The sequence below is a fragment of the Canis lupus genome, chromosome 11 (genome assembly GCF_003254725.2).
Source record: "Canis lupus dingo isolate Sandy chromosome 11, ASM325472v2, whole genome shotgun sequence".
NCBI lineage: Eukaryota > Metazoa > Chordata > Mammalia > Carnivora > Canidae > Canis > Canis lupus.
The window spans coordinates 34,612,658-34,635,647 of record NC_064253.1 but is presented as its reverse complement, the minus strand read 5'-3'; the positions used below and the strand labels follow the sequence as shown (position 1 = coordinate 34,635,647).

The window sequence follows — 22,990 nt, the reverse complement described above, 5'->3', positions numbered from 1 at the left end:
GAGATAATTACGGCCGTCCTGAGACTGAGCTTGAGGTGTTCTCAGAATTCAGTCTCTATGGGGGAAAGTCAGAATGCCCCCCGTGACTCACTCAAGCCCCCCCTTGAAGCTCCTTACTCCTGATCCCCATCCCTCCCCTTCTTTCCCCTTTCTTCCCCACCCATAATTTGACATGAGTTTAATGGGGTATAAATTTCTTTAATTCCATGATTAATACTAAAAATGAAAGTCCTTTGGCTTAAATTTGTGCTCAACTATAAACAGCTGACTTAAAACTTTCCCCCAAGAGCACATTTTGAGATAGGGATCTGATAGGAAAAAGAGAGCCACTTTATTTGAAATGGGAGGCGTGAAATATGTTTTTGGAGGAGGAGAGCGGAGAAAAGAGAAATTGGAGGTAGTGAGGGAATGCTTTGTCTCCTTATTTTACTTCGGGTTAGATGATAGGCTCCAGGGAGGAAACCCAAAAAAGTAACAGGAAAACAACGGAATAAAATCATAATTCCACGAAAAGCTCTCCCTGAGAAATAGATCATAATCTTCATCATAAAAATGCATATCATTTGACACTTGAAACTGCTGAAGTGACTAACAAAATCGAAGAACACAGTTATTTTTCTGGATGCATCTCTTTTTCCTTTTTTCAAAAATAGCTAATTGTGTGAACACTCATGATCCAGCAGTGAAATTGTCCTATTTGCTTAGAACATACCTAGCAAACGTGATTGTTTTGTTTTAAGGAAACTGATTTCACTCAATGTACAATTCTAAAGTTGGTGTCTTTATTCAGACTGTAAAAATAATGCTGTGGAGGAAAAAACAGGTTACATTCTTTAGAAGTCAAAGTGTGCTACATGTCAAGAATTCGCTTTATTTGTAATATTCCACTTAGCAATTTCCCTTAGCAAAAAAAGAATAGGTTCGTTTTTCTATGCATCACATACTATTTTCCTTGTAGGCAGTCTTATAAGCTAGATAATTAGAAAGCCCAAAAATTTTAGTAAAATCTGTGCTCAGCCGAACTCCTGTTCATTTCCTTTTCATACAGCTGCTCCTTTACACTGAGCCCTCTGCCTCAGGCAGGCTGGTCGACTGTTTGTGCTCATACAACCTGGTTTCAGGTTCTCTTGTGTTCAAAAGCAGAGCATTGACCCTTAAACCCTCAAGGACAAGACACATTTTACAAAAAATAAAGAACTAGTTAGTCAAATTTGTCAGATGAGTAAAACAAATATAAACCTCATATCTTCTCTAGTTTTTTTTTTTTTAAAAAAAAAAAGAACCTCCAAAGAAAATTCTTCTATAATTTCAGGTTATATTCTGCTATATTCTGCAAAAAAAAATTCTTTTTAGAGGGTTTTTTAATTTTTTATTTTATTTTATTTTTTTACAACTATGGACTATAAGAGTATCTTCTCCATGAATATTTCTAGCAACCATAGTACATGGAGAAAAACTAACAGGTACAACTCCACGATTATTTCAAAGTACGTCTCTTTGGTCTATAGTGAATTCATCAACTCCACTTGAGAGTGGTGATTTGCTAGCTTTTTGGAGTTTCAGTGGTGCATTTGGTTTCCTTAATTTCATGATACTCTCAGTTGTCCTTCAAATCAAACTTACGCATCGATACGTTTGAAAGACCATTTCGATTTGTTGTATTTTGACATTGGCAGTGGTGGGTGGAATGTGATGTGGTGATCAATAAACATCAAAAGCACATTATGGTATCACAAATCCAAGGGTGTGTGAGGGATTTTGCACACCTTGGATTGATATCATTTGAGCTTTCTCTTTATCATTCTGCAGTGGTGTTCAGGTACCACAAGTCTGGCTTTGTGGTTTGTTAAACCGGCCTGAATTAAAAACTCTGTAGGAGCAGGAGATAAGGGGTCCAGAAACCTGGTTCTCATCTCAGCTCTGTCTCCTACCTACCTTATGATCTCCCACTACATTCTGTACCTTTCTGCTCTAATTTCTTTTTTCTTTAAATTAGGTAATTAATCCTTAGTTAGCGCTATTACTTCCATATATATTGTGAGGGGCAAAAGTAAAAGCACAAGAAAAATATGAAGGTTTAGAGAATCTCATGATGTTTTAAAGTTGGCTGGTCCTTAGCAATTGTCTGGTCCAATCTTTTACCTTCCAGAAGGGTGAAAATGAGACCTGAGGAGGGGAAATGAGTTAGGCATGATGACATGGCTGAGTACTGTGATTTTAAGAAATTTGCCATGAAAATACATGAATAAAATGAAATAGCCAAAATCAGCCACTGGATTGGCCCCCAGTTATCAGTCTTGAAAGCTTACCTTATTTACAAAGAAAATGTAGTTATGAAATTATAAATATATAAAATGAGTCTACTCTTCAAACCAATGCAAGGGGTCTACTTGTATGCAAAATACCTATTTAGGGCAAGGAATTATACTAAATGCTGACGAGCCTGAGAAATCTCAATGGCAGACTTGGCCTGTTCTAGGGACGCCTGGGTGGCTCAGCGGTTGAGCATCGGCCTTCAGCTCAGGGCATGATCCTGGGGTCCTGGGATCGAGTTCCACATTGGGCTCCCCACAGGGAGCCTGCTTCTCCCTCTGCCTATGTTTCTGCCTCTCTTTGTGTCTCTCATGAATAAATAAATAAAATCTTAAAAAGAAAAAAAGAATTGGCCTGCTCTATTACATGAGTCTGCTGCCATTGTTGTCAAAAAAATAATTTTGGGTGTAGAATGTTATAGGTAATATGTGTGTTACCTGGTGACTGGTTTAATGGATAGAATGGTGTCCTTCTGAAAGATCTACCCTTGGGTTTTCATTTGAGTCTCACCAGGACATGTCCTTTAGTAAAAGGTGTGTATTATTTCATTCCAGTAGATGGTGACACAAGATTCCATGCTGAAGGCTGCCCTTGCCTCTCTTTGCCAGATTCATCGTCAGCAATGGCCTGCAGACCAAACGTGGGGTGTTTGAGATCATACTGGAGACCATGGACAGAGCCTTACCCGTGGTGACCAGGAACAGGGGGCTGAGACTGGACGAAGGGACCACGGGCCTGCTCTCCCCTGACATCCTCCAGCTGACCGACCCTGACACCCCAGCGGAGAACCTCACCTTCATGTTGGCCCAGCTCCCACAACACGGCCAGCTTTACCTGCGGGGGACAGTGCTGCTTCAACACAACTTCACCCAGCAGGACGTGGACAGCAGGAATGTGGCCTATAGGCACTTGGGAGGAGACTCCCAGGTGGACTGCTTTACGTTTGTGGCCACCGATAGTACGAACCAAGGCTTCGTTGTGGATGGGAGAGTGGGACAAGAACCTGTATCATTCACCATCCAGGCAAGTATGACAAAGCCACAGGTTCCTGGGACACATGTAGAGAAAACCACTTTCCTCCTTTCCTTCCTTCATTCAAATGTATGCTGTGCGAGGTGTGTCTCTGGCATGCCAGGCACTAAGCAAGGCACTGGGCATAGTAATATGGACAAGACAGGTGCAGTCCCTCCATGCAGGCTCTGACCAAGAGTCTGTGGCAGGACAGGTAGAAACAGAAAGCATGGGCTTTGGAGTCAGGCTTGACTAGGTTGGAATTTATTGGCCTGGTTTGCCATTTATTAGCTGTATGACCTTAAGAAGTCCTTTAACTCTTAGGATTTGACCTCCTGTCCTTAGAAAATTATGCTTTATGGCATTGTGATAAGAATAAAATCAGACTAGGTACTGCAGGCACTAGCATATTTCCTGAAATATATTAGATATTCAATATCTTGTAACTACTGTTGTAATACTTATTAGGACGATACCTCTTGGTCCACATCATCTGCTGGCATTTTAATGATTTTTGATGGAACACGTGAAAACGTACAAGGCAGCCTCAATATTACACGTGAAACAATGATGGGGAAACACTTGTAGCAGCTACAAGTGTTGGAGTATTAGGTCAGACCCATTTCAAGGAAAGCTTATTTCTTTCTTAAGAAGAGGGGAGTTTTATTATTTGCATTTAATAGGTGTTCACAAGTTCACAAGGTAAATAATTCGATCGAAACCATGTAAGACCCCCACTCCAGTCTTTCTGATCCCCCAATTCTGTGCCCTTCCTCTGGCACTACTCTGCCACAGTTGTGTTGTCTATTAGGATGATTTGGGGAGGGCATAATGTGTTTTTCCTTTTTTAGTCAGAACACATTAAGCACATTCTGTTTCTTATACCCTTGAATCCACTCTCTTGAATGTAGTTTATCTTGTTCTACACACTTCTACCAACTGTAGAAAAGATAAATCTGAGTGTCACTGAAGGATACCTTCTGATTATGTAAATAATCATAATTTTCCTGTGCTCTTTAGTCTCTGTATTGGTGAGCATTTTCCAGAGGAACATCACAAATAGGATGTATATAGAGAAAGAGAAGTAAAAAAGAAAGAGAGATTTATTTTCAGGAATTGGCTCACCATTTGGGGTCTGACATGTCCAAAACCTGCAAGGCAGGCCAGCAGAATGGAAATCCCAGGAGGAATGGATGTTTGTTGCAATCCTGAAGGCAGTCTGGAGGTAGAATTGCTTCCTATCTAGGGGACTTCAGTCTTCTCTCTTAAAGTCTTCAACTGATTGGACAAGGCCCACCCACACTATGCAGTGTTATCTGCGTTACTCAAAGTCAACTGACTGAAGTGCTGATCACAACTAAAAGATACCTTCACAACAATATCTAGCCTGCTGTTTGACCAAACGATGAGCATCATAGCCAGCAAAGTTGACACATAAAATTAACCATCACTGTCTCTAGGTGAACTCTAGTAGAAAGGTAGGGAAGAATGATAACATAGAGTGGATGCTGATATCATTGACACAGTATGAAAGAAATACTTTGTATATAGTAAAATTATGTGGTTTTTTCAATTATATGTTTTGTTATTTGTCTCATCCCACTCTTCAATCTAGTAGTATGTTTTTTTCCTGACTCTTGACTCCCCAGACTAGGTAGAAAAATGTCATTGTACTGTCTAACCAGTAATACTTTTCTTGATCTATTTGGCTGCAAATTTGTGGGAGTTATACGTTGTAAGTACAGGCATATGGGTTCCAGAGTAGAGAAGGAAAAGGGAGAATTTAGAAGAAATATCAAACTTAAATGAGGCCTGACCCAACACCAACACTCATATTACAGAGCAGTTATTGTAAGAGAGTGATCTCTTGGAAGTTGCAGAATTTACTGATAGGAAAATGTGGATAGAAGTTGTAAAGGTTCTTTTTCATCCAAAGTACAAGGTTTTCTTGTATTTTCATAAAATACAATTATGTATAGACAAGGAAAGCCTCAAGCTTTTTTCCATAATTCCTCCAAATTTTCTAGTCTTTCTTAGCAGAGAGGTCAGGTAGTTTAGGAAGTAAGTGACTGCTGCCCCTCAGTCTCTTGCCTTCAGGAGCTTCTTTGGTAAGGCAGTATAAAGTCTACCACCACTGAAAAATGAGTTGGTCCAGAAAAATCTACCAACTGTGAGTATACTACTGTTATGGTCTCAGCCTCAGTGGGACTGAGGGCAAAGCCAGTAGGCTTCACAAGTGTAAAACACAGTTGTGTTTCACTGATACCAGTGTGCACAACCTGACATTCCTGTTGTAGGGAATCATGTCTATCTGACCAGGATACTGCACCTTGCCACAGTGATTCTTTTACTCTTCTCTAAGTGGGGACAGGGCTGGCGGTGAGGGAGAAAGGACCAGTGCCACTGCTTCCTATGGTTTACACATGTCTGAGACGATTTTCAGTGAATCCAATACAAGTCTTCAAAGGATGTAGTCTTCTTTTTTTAAAAAAAAGTGCCTTGGACGCCAATATTTTAAAATGCTTCTGATATACTAAGCCAGAAGACCTGTTTTTGAAGAAGCCAGAAATTTAATGAGATTAGGGAAGTGTGACCAGAGACACTACAGAGAACCACGTTACCAGGGTTTTTATTTTAAAAATATTTTTAAAAATATATTTAAAATATATTAAATATATATATATTTTTAGAAAGAAACCAGAAGTGTAATGATATTCAGGCAAGTGTGACCAAAGACACAAGAGGGAACCATGTAACTAAAGTTTTTATTTTTAAAATATTTTTAAAAATAGGGCAGCCCCGGTGGTGCAGCGGTTTAGCGCCGCCTGCAGCCCAGGGCATGATCCTGGAGACCCTGGATCGAGTCCCACGTCAGGCTCTCTGCATGGAGCCTGCTTCTCCCTCTGCCTGTGTCTCTGCCTCTCTCTCTCTCTGTGTCTCTATGAATAAATAAATAAAAAAAATCTTAAAAAAAATATTTTTAAAAATATACTTTATTTTTATTTTGTTTTATTTTATATGTATTAAAATATTTTTAAAGTATTCTTGAAAATATATTTTTTAAACAAATGATCACAACAGGCATTTATTCCTTTTGTAACACTTTTGTTTTTAAGGAAAATACAACATAAAAAAACTCCACACCTGCACTCAGCGTGTTATAATTCTGAGGATTTCTTTCATAGTTCCAAGTATTGTTATTTTTCCTCAGCTGCCATTCACCATCCCTCTTACTGGCCATCATACTTGAAGGAGCTTCTCCCCCAAAAGGCTATGATAACTATTTGACTCCCCACCTCCCACCCAATTGCACAACTCTGAGGTTGCCATCCACAGTTTATAGGAGAGGAGAATGGCTGTAACTTTTGAAAATTGTTATTGCTTTTTTTGTTTGTAAAATAATTGTTTATTGTAAATAATCTTATAAGATACAGAAAGGGACCAGAAAAAAGTCTTTCCCAATCATACCACTCAAAGATAACTAATTTTGGTGACTTCTTTTCATTTTTTTATTCTGTGCAATTAAAACTGGGAGGATATTATATGTACAATCAAGCATATTGTCTGTCTCCAGTCTTGATTATTTTATGAAAATCTAATGTCATTAGATCTTTCTTGAAAACATAATTTTTCAAGGCTGAATGGCCCTCAGTGTTAGGTAGAGATGATTTATAAATCCCGTGTTGCCCTTTTAATTTTATGGATTTTTTTATTAATTGTATTTAGTAAAAACATACATATATATACCCATACACATTCTTTGTACGCATCTAATTATTTCTGCAGGACATACTAAAAAAAGTGAAATTTTTGGATCAGAGTATATATACATTTTACATATATGTATACGCATGCATGTACAAATTTGTCTCCAGAAAATTTTCACTGATTTGAACCCCTATCAGCAAAATATAAAAAAGTGTTTTCCTCCAAACGGTTACCAACATGTTGTATGATTATTTTTGTTAGTAAAAAAGAACCTTGCCAATCTGAGAGGGAAAGAAATATTTGATTGTTACAAAACTCCATATAGAAATACATAACTAAGCCTGATATTTTCCCCACCCCAAAACAAATGAACAGGTTTGTGTAAATGCTCCCAGAATTTTGTCTATTTATGTGTGAACATATGGATGAACAAAAATGATATTATAGTCATCTCTTGTTCTGCAAGTTACTGGTTTTTGGTTTTGTTTTTTTTTTACCAGTTAACACTAAGTTGTGGAAATTCTCTATTTTCAGTTCCTCCTACCTCAATTTTTTTTTAAATAGGTGGATAACAGTTTATTTCATCCTATACAAAAATATATACATAATCTTGTCAGGGCACTTACTCTTTACTTAGCTAAGGTGAACCCAGATTTATAATGGTATCATTTTTGGGCAAATGAAGTTAAGAATTGAATGATTAGGAGTAAAGGGAATGGACACCATGTTACTGTGCCTATTTTCCAGTATCAGTAGTAAACGGTGCTTATCCATGCTGACCTGCTTCTTCCCTAACTTCCATTTGCAAGATGGACCAAGCTTCATACCGTACCTGACTGCAACCCCTTGTGATGTTTGAACCCATATGCCTCTTGCATTCATGAGTAATCCCACCTCCACTATCTTTGTAAATTGAGTCTACCTGTTTAGTTACCTGGTTCTCATCCTTAGTGAAACAAATATGTAAATGCCTATACTTGCTTTTCATTTTTCTCCTACTGAAGTATTTCTGTTTTTTAATTTTGTTTTTGTTTTGTTTTGTTTTGTTTTTAAGAGAGAGACAGAAACAGGGGAGGGACAGGGAGAGGAACAGAAAGACTTCTTAAGCAGGTTCCATGCTCAGCACAGAGCTGACTCAGGGCTCAATCTCACCATCCTGAGATCAAGAGTTGGACGCTTAACCAACTGAGCCACCCAGGCACCCCAGTATTTCTGTTTTTAATTTAACGTTTATGGCATTTGAACAAAGCAGTGCCCCAAAAATGTTCAATGCATTTGTGATGTATATCCTTATGTATATCTTTATAACCTTATTTCTGTATACCACTAAACACTGGGAACATGGGAGGATCTTCCTCTGGAGCTAATGTTAAGTTTTCAATACAATTTTTTTGTAAGACTTCATTTATTTATTTATAAGAGACACACAGAGAGAGGCAGAGACATAGGCAAAGGGAGAAGAAGCCTCCCTGAGGGGAGCTTGATGCAGGACTCCTTCCCAACACCCCAGGATCACGCCCTGAACCAAAGGCAGTCACTCAACCACTGAGCACCCAGGTGCCCCTGCAATACAATTCTTGGGTCAATTTTAATGTATTCATTCAACAAATATTCCCTGAGCTGCTCTTAGGGTTCAGGCACAGTGCCAGGTGCACAGAATAGAGAGAGGAGGAGGGGTGGAGACATAATGTCTGCCATCAGAGAGCTTGTGTCCTAATAGAAGAGTCAGACAATGAACAATTAACAAAGCTGGGTCAGAATTTACAATAGAAAGTCAGCCTCTATTTCAGCCATTGTGATATTTACTGAGTATTCTGTGAACAAGCCAGCCGTTAGCAGAAATGAACAAATGAGGAGGATAAAGAATCTGAAATTTGGGCTAGATTATCATTGTGAACCATTAAGACCCTCTCTCTGGTGATTAGAGGTGAGAAACCTTTGTATAAGATTGTATGTAATTATTGACTATCCAGGTTGACCAGTTGGACAAAACAGCCCCCCACATCACACATTTGCATTCCCCTTCTCAAGTGGTGCTCCTGAAAAATGGCTGTTACGGGATTTACCTCACTTCCCATGTGCTGAAGGCATCGGACCCTGACACCAATGACGATCTGATCATCTTTAAGATTTTACGAGGCCCCCAACATGGACATCTGGAGAACACAACCACAGGTACTGCCTTCCTTAATCCTTATAATTGCTCGCTTTAAAGTACCCTGTAGCTGGCAAGGCTAGAGAGTAATTGAATTAAGTATAGGCCCATTTGGTAAACACTCCCCAGGGCTTACCGATAGATGCAGTTTATAAATCAATATTGGTGCAAAAGAGAGTTTGAGGTTGAGCTTTCCTAAATTCATCTTGAGTGGAAGAATCAAATACTGATACGCAGCTGTGTATTGTTAACAATTCTTTTTAACAGCCAGATTGTAATATATTCAGAAGAACACACAGTGTCAGGACCAATTTCATATTTGTGACTAATTTTTTTTTCTATTAGTAATTCTAAGTGATGTCAGTTTAAAAAAATTGGGAGGAGTATGATGGCTTCTCGGGACTGTATATTATTTCTGCTTTTTGAAGACAATGATCAAAATACATCACTAAAAAGGATGGCACAGAATTAGAGATTTTATTACTGTATCTTCCTACTCTCCCTCTATTTTTATATTTTCTTTAAGGCACAATATTTCTGAGCCAATTTAAGTTTAAAAGCCTAATTTAAGTTTATTGCATAGGAGTTTTAAGATACTTGCAATAACGTTAATTTCTTAAAAATATATAGTTTGGCTGTTTTTAAAGCTGTGCTTAAAATAAAATAACCATATAATTTATCAGCTTTTATTTAATATTTTGTTTGATTCCTGTGAAATTCATTCATTTCTTTTTTGTAGGTGAATTTATCCATGAGAAATTTGTCCAAAAGGACTTAAACAGTAAGACCATTCTTTACGTCATAAACCCATCTTTGGATGTGAATTCAGATATCATGGAATTCCAAATCATGGACCCCACAGGGAACTCTGCTACTCCTCAAATGTAAATTATTTTGCTTATTCAGTGGTCCTGTTTATAATGTCCCGAATATATCTAGTTATGAATGTGAAATATTGTTTTTCAAGCAGAATCCAAAGATAAATTGATAGGCCATTTCAGAAGCCATAGAACCGATTTTGGAGAAAGATTTTCTTTCTAATGTGTGATCATGGGAAAGCCAGCAGCCTCATAGGGTATGGGGATATTAAAAAGTTAAATTATAGAGTGCTGGATAATTCATATTACTTACGTAAATACATACACCTTTGCACACAGAGTGGTTTCTGTCTTGACAATTCACTCACATCCAGGACTGGGCTTGCAAGCTCATGTACAAATCATGCAGCAAGAGGTCACTCTAGGACTGCGTTAGTAACCAGTCTTCTAAAATACCTACAGCAGGAAAAATGGGGCAGTCAGGAAGGGTTAGCAAAATATCTCTTCCCTCCAAAGAAACCCAAAAAACGAAATGATTACTTGTGACTGTGCCTGTTAGTTAATAAAACGATCACAGGTAAGATGAAGATCGTGTAAAGGGGAAAATAGACTTGGAGAAATACTAAGTGACACTTTGAAATCGTAGAAAATGTAGAACCAGACCATCCTAATATTTCTGACTGAGCCCCTGTTCTAAACTTCTCTTGAATGTAGACCTTGAATAATTTACCAGCTATCAGATAATCACAGAAATGTTAGAGTCCAATTCTTGTGCTATGTTTTTCTTTTGAAATTTAACACCCTTCCCAGTCACCTCATAGAAAAGTTGCTCATTTATCCTAATTTCGGTATTTGCCATAACCTGGTCAAGCCACACATCATCATAAGCGAGTACAGCCCCTTTATGGGCCTTTCATGACATGATATGGACAAAGAAGAAAAAAGCAAATTCACCTCTGTTCTCTCCATTCTTACTTTCTCTGACTAAATTATAGTTCCAACACTTGCCAGCAGAGGTCTCTATAGTCATTGTTAGAAAAATGCATCCTCTTAGCAAAATTCATTGAGTCCTGCCTCCATTTGGCCTGATAACAGATAATACCTGGCCCAGATTCATAACCTTCACAGATTTTTATCAAGTGGCTATTATGTGCCAGGTTCACAGTACTAGATGCTGGGGAAATAGGCATGAACAAGGAAGACCTGGGCCTTGACAGTAAAATATAATCATAAGTTTATAAAACTAAAATGGAAGACCACCACCCATTAAACTGATCTTATTCAAGAGAAATGATTCCTTGGCATTACAATCTTTATATAAAATTTATTGCCTAATTGCAATTTCAGACAAATGTCTTCCAATTCCCAAGAAAATGAAAAAAAAAAAAAACTCTGCTCCAAAATCATTAATAAATTGATTACATTTTTAATAATTCAACTAAAGAACGGGACTATTGACCAGACTTGTTTTTGACCTAATGCTGACCACTGCTCCTCTACCTATGAACATAGCATGGTTGACAGGAATTTTTCTCTCCCTCAGTGGTGCTAGATTGATACTGCTTCAACTGCACACCCTTTTTATTCCTCATCGTTACCAAAGATGTTGCTTTTGAAGATGGTTTATGTTTTTAAATAATTCTCAGATTCATAGGAGAATCACAGAGGAATTTATAGCCTTAATTAAGGCTATTTTAAATAGACTCCTCCTTCTGTGATACAACTTTCATGTACCTGAAGATATTTGTAATTCAGCTTGAAATGATTGGAACCAGTGGAAGGAGATGATGCAAATATGCCTACTAAGGGTTAACTCAGAAGTTATTTTGATTTGATTCTGATATATATTGTTTTCTTTGGAGTGGTAGGGGGAGATAGATATTACTCAGCACTTACCTTCATAATTTCTTAATGGTATAGTTGTCCCTAACCTCATTTGTAAGTAGATGGTTTTTGGAACAAGAAACCCATTATTTCTGTAAGAAACAATAATGTGAATAGTCACCTTTCCAAAACAGCCCGTAAGAACCTAGTTACATGTACTGTATATGTTATAGGTATTTGCAACACAATTGTTTTCTACTCCATTTCTTTTTTTTTTTTTTTAAGATTTTACTGATTTATTTGAGAGAGAGAGAGAGAGAGCACACAAGCTGGGGGAGGGGCAAAGGGAGAGGAAGAAGCAGACTCCGATGCAGGACTTGATCCCAAGACCCCAGAATCATGACCTGAGCTGAAGGCAGACACTTAACGGACTGAGCTACCCAGGCACCCCTCTACTCTGTTTCATTGCTCTTCACAACCACCAATGAGTTAGGTACCACCATAATCCAGAATTTATAGGCAAGAAAACTGAAGCATGGAGATAGGAGGTGACCTTTCTAGGCTCATGCAACTAATTCTGGGATTCAGGCCCAGGAAAGGTGGCCCTAGAGTCCACCATTTTCCTTATTGCACTAAGGAACTTCTTGCCCACTCTTAACCAGTCAACTCAACTGGCCTATCAGGAAAGGAGCAGCAGACTTATCTCCCTTCTTTCTCTCTAGTCATTGGCCACCCAAGAAAGGAGGAATACATACTCTTCAAGGACATTAGGTTTCGGGGTTTTTTTTAAAGTAGTGAATTACAGATATCGATATTAATGTGCCTCCATGTCCAACACACGGGGACACTGGGAATTATGGTATAGATAACAAACAATAGGCCACTGGACTTAGAGCCGAAGAACAGGACTCTAGCTTTGGGTCTGCCATTGACCTAGGTGACTGTGCAAGCCTTAGTTATCTCTTCTGTCAGATGAGGGCGATACCACAATTTGTTTGGAGAAACAAATGAGATAAAACATGTGAGCACATCTTATATATTTAAAGTCCTTGACAAATGTAACTTGCAGTGGTGATTGCTGTTGTTCATTCATATGAGTAGAAGATTGACGGTTTGAAGGGGTATCCCGGAGACATTTGGTGGCCCATCTCTAATTGGAAATCGATTCTGGAATGATTCACAAAGTAAACAGTCAACATGCTTTTTAATCAATAAGCTTTATGTAATTTTATGTTCTTGTTTAGTTTAGGATTAATGGATTAATATTACGTGTATTTAGAGGGCTGAAAACCTTCTGTAATAAAGCTAAAGGGAATATTGGGTACAATCTGGAGAGAAAGGAGGCTCTTTTAAAAACCAAGAAGGACTCCTGTTTAGAATCTTGATTGATAGTAAGTTTTTGCTACTAAAATGTTGCTATCGCAGCATTTCTATAGAATATCAGTTCTGAAGGGTCAATAGATATTCCATTAGAAAAGGTGTTAGGAAATCTTGATTTAATCAAGTTGTTGCTAGCTAGCTAGCTTGCTTGCATGCTGTTTAAGTGCATCACATCCCAGAATCATGGAGATGCTTGTATGGAGTGGGAATCTCTGAGATGGAGATATAGTACGTGGCATATCTCAATTTGATTTGCCTCTAGAACAATCACCACCCTACCCCAGAATAGCTCATGGGAGAAATTTTTCATGGAATACATTTGGGAGACATTTTATTGTAAATAGAAGTTATTTTATAACACTGAAATTCATGGAAATTTGCATAAAGATTTAAATTTGGCTAAGTGCCTAAATTTCAGGCACTGTGCTAGGTGCTTTCACATATGTTGTCTAATTTAATCTACAAAATACAGTCCTCTGAGGGTGATAAGGAAATCAGGCTCAAAGCATTTAAGTAATTGGCCAGAAGTCACGAAATGAATGAATGGCAGATCTGAAAGTGAATCCTGACCTCATGACTTCAAAGTGGGCGCTCATCTTATTGGCTCGTGCCTTGGCATGACTCACTCACATGACGTCGTATCTGTTCTCTAGCCCTGTTCCAGTCTCAAAATAGTGTGCAGAGCTCCCAAACTCAGCTACATAGGACTCACACTGGTCCTCAAAAATGCCTGTGCAGATCACAGAATGCAGCCAACTTCTGACCAAGGCAGTTTATTCACACATCTTCTACATTGACCTCTTTACTGTGCCCACTGGAAAAAAAAAAAGTGAACTTCAAAAGAAAAGTTGACCCGTGGTGAAATTCTTCATCACTGGGTTGCTTCTCCTGCTGCTGCACGATTCCAAGGACTGATTCTTCTCCTCCCTCTGGCTACCTTTATTCATTCCTGCCTTTGAAAGAGAAGGGACAAAAGAAATCAAACAGTAAAGGAATTTGTAACAGGCCAACTCAGCAATGTTTTAGCAACTTTTATGAAACACCTTGCAGGGGAAGAGGTTGAAACCATTGGTGAAGTAAAGCTTTCATGTTACCTGCAAGCCAGAAGTTAAAGTATTTGTCTCTGGATAGATCTAAAAAATCACAGAGTAAGGGAAGGGAATTGGCACTTATTAAGCACCCACTGTGTACAGGTGCTTTATACATATTAACGAATTTTAATTTTCATCATTTGACATGAGTATAATTCTCATTTTAAAACTGATGAAAACTGAGGCCTCAGGAGACTGGGTAACTGACCAGAATCACACACTAATAAATGGTTGCAAGATGTGTCTAACTCCAAAGCTCTTGTTTTGGATACTCAGAGTGCTGCCTCCTGGCTAAACACTGTTTTCCCATTACCACGAGGGAAAGACAAAATGGAAAACACAGGTGTTCATAGCATGAGATTATGGAGATTAATAACATCCTCTTTGAATTGATAAGCCTTAGAATACCCAGAAAAATATTTTTTAGCCTTTCAATTTTCTTAAGTCATATGCTACTTGATTATACATGAAGATCTAGTTGGAAGAATAATTAGTCACAATTTTACTTCTATAAAACTTTCAGTGAGAAACTCAAAATACTTAATGAGTATTCATTAAGGCTCATTTAACCCCTTTGAAGTATAGACTCATCATCATTTACACTTTGTGAAGTGAGGAAACTGAGGCATAGAGCAGCTAAGTGCCTTTTTCACACGCACTTGTTAACCTAGATTAATGTCCCAAATCTCAAACTAGGGTTTGAATCCTAAGTGTTTCTTTCAGTTAATTGTTCATTCATATGACTCAAGTAGCTACAAAATGAAATATCAGAAAGTATATATGTATATATATATATATATATAATTTTTATTCTTATTTTTATTTTTTTACAGCAGCACTGTTGACAATTTGGGCCAGGTAATTTCTTTGTCGTGGACTGGGAGGCAAGCCAAGGGCAGGTAGAGTGTCCTGTGCATTGCAGGATGTTTACAGCATCTCTGGTCTCTACCCACAAAATGCCATTATCACCCTCTTCCCAGTTGTGACAATCAAAGCTGTATCTAGACGTTGCCAAAAGTTGAGAATCATGCACATATCTTAGAAAATACCATACATATGTATTAAGCAATCATGCTTTATGGTCAAATACTCTTTTATCAGCGCCATCTTTCTCAATACTCTAATAAAGTACAATAATAGCCAAAGAATCCAGAGTAAGAGCTGGAAAGAACATGTGAGGATCATTTATCCTAACATTTTTTTCAAATGTTGTGAAATATGATGTTGATAGGGCTGGGGAGACGAAAGGTTCTGGTGGTCAATTTAGCTTGGGAAACAGTGGGTAAACAAGTTCCCTTCATTCATTGAACAAATATCTATCAAGCACTTACTGTCAGCCACTCTCCAAGGGACATGGGAATATATCAGTGAACCAAAGACTTCTGTGTACTTGGGAGCATGCTTCATATCTAAATAAATTAAATAGTATATTCTACATGATACTGCTTTGGAAAATGAAAAAGTTGGATGGGATAAGGGGACTCACAGGTGCTGGAATTTAGGGATGGATTGCAATTTTAAATTGGGTGTTTAAATGGCTTTTCTTATATTCATAGCAAAAGTTAGAGAAACATCAACAAAATGGTAGCTGAGAATCAACCGATTATGTGAAATCTACAATAAAAGTGTAGTATATCTAATATTATTACTTATAAATTATGTCCTATACATTCTTAAAATCAGTATTAAACACACACACGTGCGCGCACGCACACACCTCTTCCCTCCAGAGTCCATTGTTAAAATATTTATAACCATGTCACTGCTTATATGAATAAATAAAATATAGCAAGGAAAAATGTAAATTTAAAATATATGCTAAAGGAAAACAAATGAAAAGGCATAAAAATGGAGACAAGAAACAAAGCAACACAGTCTTCTTGTGCCACACTTTGAGATTGTGTTGTGCGTGGCAGAGGGACCAGAGGTCCTGTGATCTCCAACCCAGTTTAATCTCCACTGACCAATCCTATGTCTTCCGTTCACAGTAGTGGCTTTTGGGAATTCAAATTCAGTTTCCTCATTAAATAAATTTTTCTATTGTAATAAGTATCCCACAGTCACTGAGGGAGGAGTTTCTTGAGGATGACTTACCTCTGAGGATGAGTTACCTCTAAGGGACATTTGGAAATTTCTAGAAATAGTTTTATTTTCTTAAGATTTTATTTATTTGAAAGAAAGGGAGAGCACAAGCAAAGTGAGGGGCAGAGAGAGAAGCAGACTCCCTGCTGAGTAGAGAGCCCAATGCTGGACTCGATCCCAGGACCCCAGGATCATGACCTGAGCTGAAGGCAGACGCTTAACCAACTGAGCCACCCAGGCATCCCTGGAAACAGTTTTAATTTGGAGGGGCTGATGTGATTGCATCTAGTGGGCAGAGGAGAGGGATGATGCTAACCATCTTGCAATGCACAGGATAGCCTCAGCAACAAAGAACTGTCTGGTCCCAAGGTCAGTAGTGTCCAGGTTGAAAAACCATGACCTAGGGGCTCAAGGAGTTCTCACTTCTTGCTAAATGACTTGAAATGATCGCCATATGGGTTTGACATAAAGTATGTCCAGGAACTTCATTTCTGATCTTAGATTGAGCTTTGCCCAATGGTGACAAGAAAAGGAAGGAATCATTAAAATGTGAAGACTCGACTCAAGTCTTGTCTACATGACCCCTTCACATTCAGAGCTTTCAAAATTTCTCTCATGGTCTCCTGCATCTGGTTGTCTGTATGATGCCCAGCGAACAGCTGTGTGACTTCATGCAGGGGGAATTCCTAAGTGATTGACTACATCTCTTTTCTTCTAGGTGTTTGCATAGAATTTAAGCTACAAGCCTCAGCAACAGAAAGATCTCAAATTCAGTACTGCAAAACCCAAACACATTCAAAACATGTGTTGCACATATCCTGTCGGTGTGCATGTGCTTTGTGATTTAAATATTTTTCCGAAAAATATATAGCATGACTTAGTTTCATGGCTTTTCAATAGATCTTTATTATTTGTAGGTAGGAATTTTAAAACAAGAAACTAGAACATTGTGTAATGACAACTTTATCCTGTAAGCAATATGCCGCATTCTAATTGTGCATCAGGGAAATGCATGCACTTTCCCAAACACCAAAGCCCTTTATGGTTTGAAACTGAACAGCACTCTCCATGGTCCCTTTATGGATCCAGATCAGCAATCAAATTGCATTTAGCTTTAGCCTTGAGGTCACCTGGATCTGCAGAGTGACAATGATGAATTTTTGCTTGTCATGGTTCCCATTAGCAGTGGATGGATGGATGGATCCTCAGGAGATTGGATGTTGAAACTCATTTAAACCTTAGTGAGACTTAGCTGAAATCCACCCATCTTTATCTATTCCATTCATTCCCACTGCTCTTCTTTCCTTTCTGTTTCATCTCTCTGTCCTTTCCCCTAATCCGTCTTGTTGATTTTTTTCTCCCTTCTCACTTAGCGGGGTCCTGAAGGAATTCTTTGCCACATGTTATTTTTATTGGCATTTATAATAGCCTTGTCGCTTGTTATCTTGTGATTCTTTAAGCATAGCCATTTATGTCTTTATTTCTTGACTGCTCCATGCCAGATTTGAATTCAGTTACAGCAAAGACCCACGAGTATCCCAGTATTTCTAATATGAGGATTCTGTTTTCATGTCGAAATTTTATGAAGCCCAGCATGCCAGTAACAATAAATTTCATATGTATCGATTGAATAAACATGTATGTTCATAGAGATTCATGAACCTCTACCGTAATTCCATGCCCCCAAACTACCTTGCCTCACTGGCCCCTGGTCCTTGGATTAAGAGAAAGAGAGTGCATTTGAGTTTATCTTGCTGGTGCACATAGAGTATATGACTGTGACACATGATTGGTACAAAGACATCAAGTGGATAGTAAGGGATAAACATACTCTCTAATATGAATGGTCTCCACGAAAGCCTGGAGAACCTTGTGAAACCCGTGCCCTACATGGCAGTACCCAGAATTTCTAGTTGTGTGAGGAAAATATTGTAAAAAATGTATTAAGAAATCTAGAAGACAGAGCCTACATCTGAGTGGAAGATTGGGAAAACAGTAAGACAACCACTGAGAGTTTTGCCAATGTAGAAATAAAGGAAAATGAGAGAAACAAAAGTAACAAGAAGTGTATTGGATGATCATAGTGAAGATTGCTTGTGTCTTATACAATCATGTCTCTGATTTTCTCTGGTTTTCTGAAAAAGAGAAAAAAAGTTTCTCTATTATGAGGAGTAGACAGTTTCCATCTGATGTTGGGCTTGCTAAATCTACTGTGGGAAAAACACCACCCCCTATTTATCAGGTTATTCAGTTGTATAGCTGCATGCAAGCTACATGTCGGTTGGCCCTTTTATATGCACAGAAGAAGGAACAGATTATGATTGTAAAACCCATGCACATTGTAATTCCTAGGCATATCCTGAAAGGTAACCAGTTATTAAAACTGAACCCAAGTTCAGAGATGATCTGTGTCTGGAACCTTCTTGATGTACCAGCAAAGGCCAAAAAAATAAGAGAGAAGATTGCTTTATCAATATCCTTTCCAGAAATAAATGTTCCCTTGAATTTTATCACTGCTGGTTCCTTCAGAGCATTCACATTGGAGTCCCTCTGGCAGGCTTTTAACCTTGGTTTCTGCATTTGTAAAACAGAATTCTAATACTTACTCTTTCTACCTCACAGCATTGTTGTAAGCATCCGATGAGATTGTTAGTAAAAGTTCTTTTTGAACTAAAATGTACCAAATAAGCATAAGGAATTTTTAGCAGTGGTGTAGGCTGATGAACCACTTCTGTCACCATGATATGAGCCAGTGGTTCAATCTCCTACCAAGCAGAGGATCCCTACAGGCATTTACCAAAATGTTTTTCCTTTTCTTTTCCTTTCATTTACAGTTTGGAGCTGAAATGGTCTCATATTGAGTGGTCACAGACGGAATTTGAGGTCTGCGAGAGTGTGGGCATGTTGCCCTTGGAAATTACCAGAAGGGGATATTCCATGGACTCAGCCTTCGTGAGTGTAAAGGTAACAAGTCAAAAATGTAAACTGTTGGGCTAAAATTTGGGTTGCTGTTTGGTGCCTTTGATTATTTTCTTAAAAAGAAAACGAGAGTAACAAAGGAAATTTCAATTTGCTGAATCATCGCCTTATTTTAGAGATTTTACATCTAATGTTTTCTGTCCTTTCACCCTTGATCTAGCTTAATTAGTTTCTAGATGAGATATTTCAGACTCACTTTTTAGTTTTTACATCTGGTCATTGAGCCTTGAAGCTTGACTTTACAGGGAGATAAATCCAACCTGGTGACCTCGGGCCAAACTCTGTTTTGGAAAAGAAAGTGTGTATGCAAGACATCCTGTGAGGTCTCCAGAGCATAGTGCAGCCCCCAGATGGCTTTCTCTTAGTATGCCACCAGGATCACTTCCTGTGGTCCAGGGGATGAGGGAAATCAAGGGGCAAACTTATCTTAAGAGTCACCCAAGTTAAAATTAAGAGAGCATATATCAACCCAGGCCTCCGAAATATAAAGAAAATTCAGTAATCACTTTAAAATTAGTCAACTGGTTATTCCTTTCCATTGGCATGGACCAGGGAGCACAACCTATGGCTTCCAGAATTGAAGGATTTTTTTGGGAATTGCTATCATAGTAACACTTCAAGAGAATGACAGCTTGAAAGCTTTTATGAACTAACAGTAGTGAACGAGCCTTGAAGACTCCACTCCTCAATCTGATGAAAGGGGAGTGATATTAGCTTCTGGAAAAAAGGTCCATCTCAGTTCAGTCGCAATTATATTAATAAATTCAAATCACCCTCAGAGCCTTGTGCACTTAAATCCTACCATATCCACATTTGGTATTTACCTGTCCAATAGGCAAAAGCTCTTTTTCCCAGTGGATGTTTTATTGTTATTGAAACATCAGACAACTTGGAATGCCCTATAATTTCCCAACAGATTGTTCATGCAAAATGAAATCTGCCTGAATGGTTTTTAAATAATGCTTTGGTCTTCTATAGAAAACGCCATATGCTCTAGTCTAGAGTTTTGGGCCACATACCATTTACCTGGCCAGGTAGAAAGAACATATGTGGTGTGACATGGAACACTTTTGTCTACTTAAGCTGAACGCATACCGTGAACCTACAGGCCTTCATCAGACACAGCCCTGAGCCCTCAGGGACAGCTCCACCCAGAGTGCAGGTGCCACCGTTACCCAGAGCATATTGGCTACTGGATCAGAGGCAGAGGAAGGGAAAGCACGTTGACTTGTGTTTTTTGCCCCAGTTTGAATCGTGCACCTTCACCAGGCTGATTGCTCCAACCAGCTTGCCTCAGACCGTTCCTTTTCCCACACAGGAGTCTGTTAGCTCAGTGGTGGTAAATACTAAGTAATTGTATGTGCAAGAGCCATGCGGAGAAATGTGACTTCCAGCATATGGTGGATACAGGTGTACAATGGGCTGCCTTTTCACAATGAAAGGTTGTTCAGGAGGAGCCTTGGCATTGTAGGCAAAGAACAAATGGAGGCTTCAGAGGAAATACTCTCTTCAGCACAGTTTCCACTGCAGACCTATTAGCAGATCTTAGGGCTTTTGGTGATGAACAGAGGTAATGTCTAAAGCCATAAAAATAGGAACGTTTACCTTTTCAATTGTGCACTTCATTTCTTTGTATGAAAGTGAAGAAATAGAGTCACCCATTTTCTCGGCCATCTTACATGTCTAAAAAAGGGCAAAGTGACCCCTGCCTATCATGGTTACATGGGATTCTCATTTGATGACTTCTTTTTCAAACTGGTCAAGGACACTGTTCTTAACATGGATTTAGACTCCCTCTGGGGAAGATAAGGCCATGGCTTGAGAGCCCTAAATCACCTCTGGTTTTTAGCCCTGAGAGTGGGGAACAGGAGATCAGTAAATAGTCTCTGTAAACTAGCACCATTTTTGTTGTTGTTGCTAACTTACTTGATGGAGCCTCAAAAGCCCTCAGTTGTGTGTGTATGGGTTGATTTTGTGTGGCCGTTCACCAGGTCTGCCATCCCCAGTGAGCTCTTCTTCATTTCTGTGAAGAGGGGTGGTTTCATCCGGATAGGAAAATGGACCAAACTTATATATGGTCAACTTGTCTAAGGCGTCAGTGCCCTGAAACTCACAGGATACCCCAAAGCTACTTGTTGGGAGCACCTGCTATTGCTTCTTCTCCCCCTCTCTTTCCTCTGAGGCACAATTTCAAAGCCAGCTTGGGAAAGAAGGAAGGTAATAAATGGACACTCGTAATGAAGAGAAAAATATTATTTAAAATTTATTTTGCTTTCTTCAATGACTGAATTATTTATAAAAATGTGAAAAAGGAAAAAAGTTAACTTTAAGGAAGATCATGTAGCCTAAATCTAAAATGGTTTATTATAATTAAAGAAAAAACTTTATGTTAAAAACAGATTTACAAGCATGGCTTTGGGGTGGTGCCTGGCTGGCTCAGTCAGTAGAACATGCAACTCTTGGTCTTGGAGTCATGAGTTCAAGCCCCATGTTGGATATACAGCCTCCTTAAAAAAACAAGGATAAGTTTAGTCTATTATGATATTAGACTAGATGTTTCTCAATTAAAATATATTTTTATTAAAAAAGGACATTTGTCCCTTTTAAGGTCAACCAGGTGTCAGCTACAGTTGGAAAAGACTTCACTCTGACTCCATCTAAACTGATTCAGTTTGACCCAGGTACGTTTCATGTCTACAGTTTGTTTCCTATTTTTGTAGGAGTGTGTGGAGATCATGGGGACCCTCTTCAGCCACTTCAAGAGAGATCAGGTTGGACTTGAAGTTTTGTCCTTCATTTTTCACTTTATCACAAGTGAATATTTATTTAAAATGAGAAGAAAGCCTATAACAAATATAAAGTATCAAAGCAAACACCCAAAAAATCCAGAAAAGAGTGTCATTTGAAAAATTATTTGGGGGCACCTGGGTGGCTCAGTTGATTAAGCATCTGACTTTTAATTTTGGCTCAGGTCATAAGATCGAGCCTCACATCAGGCTCCATACTGGTTGTGGAGCCTGCTCAAGAAAGATTCTCTTTCTCCCTTTCTCTTTGCCCCTTTCCCTCCTAAAAACAAACAAACCAAAAACCAAACCAAAACAAAACAAAACAAAAAACAAATAAATAATTACTTGGAGTCCCTAACACAAAGCTGAATTGAACTGTCTCGTATTTTGATGGAAATTTTCAGAAAGTCATGTTTGCCTCAGGTCATTTCTAAATGTTTTCTCTTGGAATAGGTTGATATGAGGAGATTCCAGGAAGATTAATTAGATAGCACATATTTTGTTTTGAATCAGTGGAAAAATTTTGCCAGGTGCAAAAGGGAATATAAAAGTATGGCGCCTGCCCTTAAAGGTGTTCTCATGTGGGAGACAGAGACATGAAAACAACTCACTAACAGTATGTTGGGACCCAAAAGATGAGCCATTGTTCTGGTTAAGGGAAATTCTGGAAAACTTCCCAGAAGAGATGGTGTTTTGAATAAGTAGAAGAAGAAGAAGACTTTAGGGTGGAGGACCAACACACTTTTGGGGAGCTGTGTCTAAAGCACTGAGGCTGGAGCCACACCTCCCTTCCCTGGCTTCTGTAGAAGGGGCAGGTAGCTCTCCTTCACTGCATGGTTCTCT

General features: G+C 38.6%; 1 protein-coding gene across 8 annotated transcripts in view; it reads left to right on the top strand.

The window, feature by feature from the left end:
• Positions 1-22,990, top strand: part of FREM1 (FRAS1 related extracellular matrix 1) — a 165,157-nt gene that overhangs the window by 116,190 nt on the left and 25,977 nt on the right. For 3 of the 8 annotated variants that reach the window (XM_025433445.3, XM_025433446.3, XM_025433448.3), the window contains exons 25-29: positions 2,922-3,336; positions 9,006-9,207; positions 9,927-10,071; positions 19,217-19,346; positions 21,970-22,042. In XM_025433445.3, the coding sequence (XP_025289230.3) occupies positions 2,922-3,336; positions 9,006-9,207; positions 9,927-10,071; positions 19,217-19,346; positions 21,970-22,042 (965 nt within the window). Of the gene's footprint in view, positions 1-2,867; positions 3,337-9,005; positions 9,208-9,926; positions 10,072-19,216; positions 19,347-21,969; positions 22,043-22,990 lie in introns of those variants that run through there. The other 5 variants (XR_003130303.3, XM_049116133.1, XR_004803580.2 and 2 more) reach the window with 4 other exon arrangements.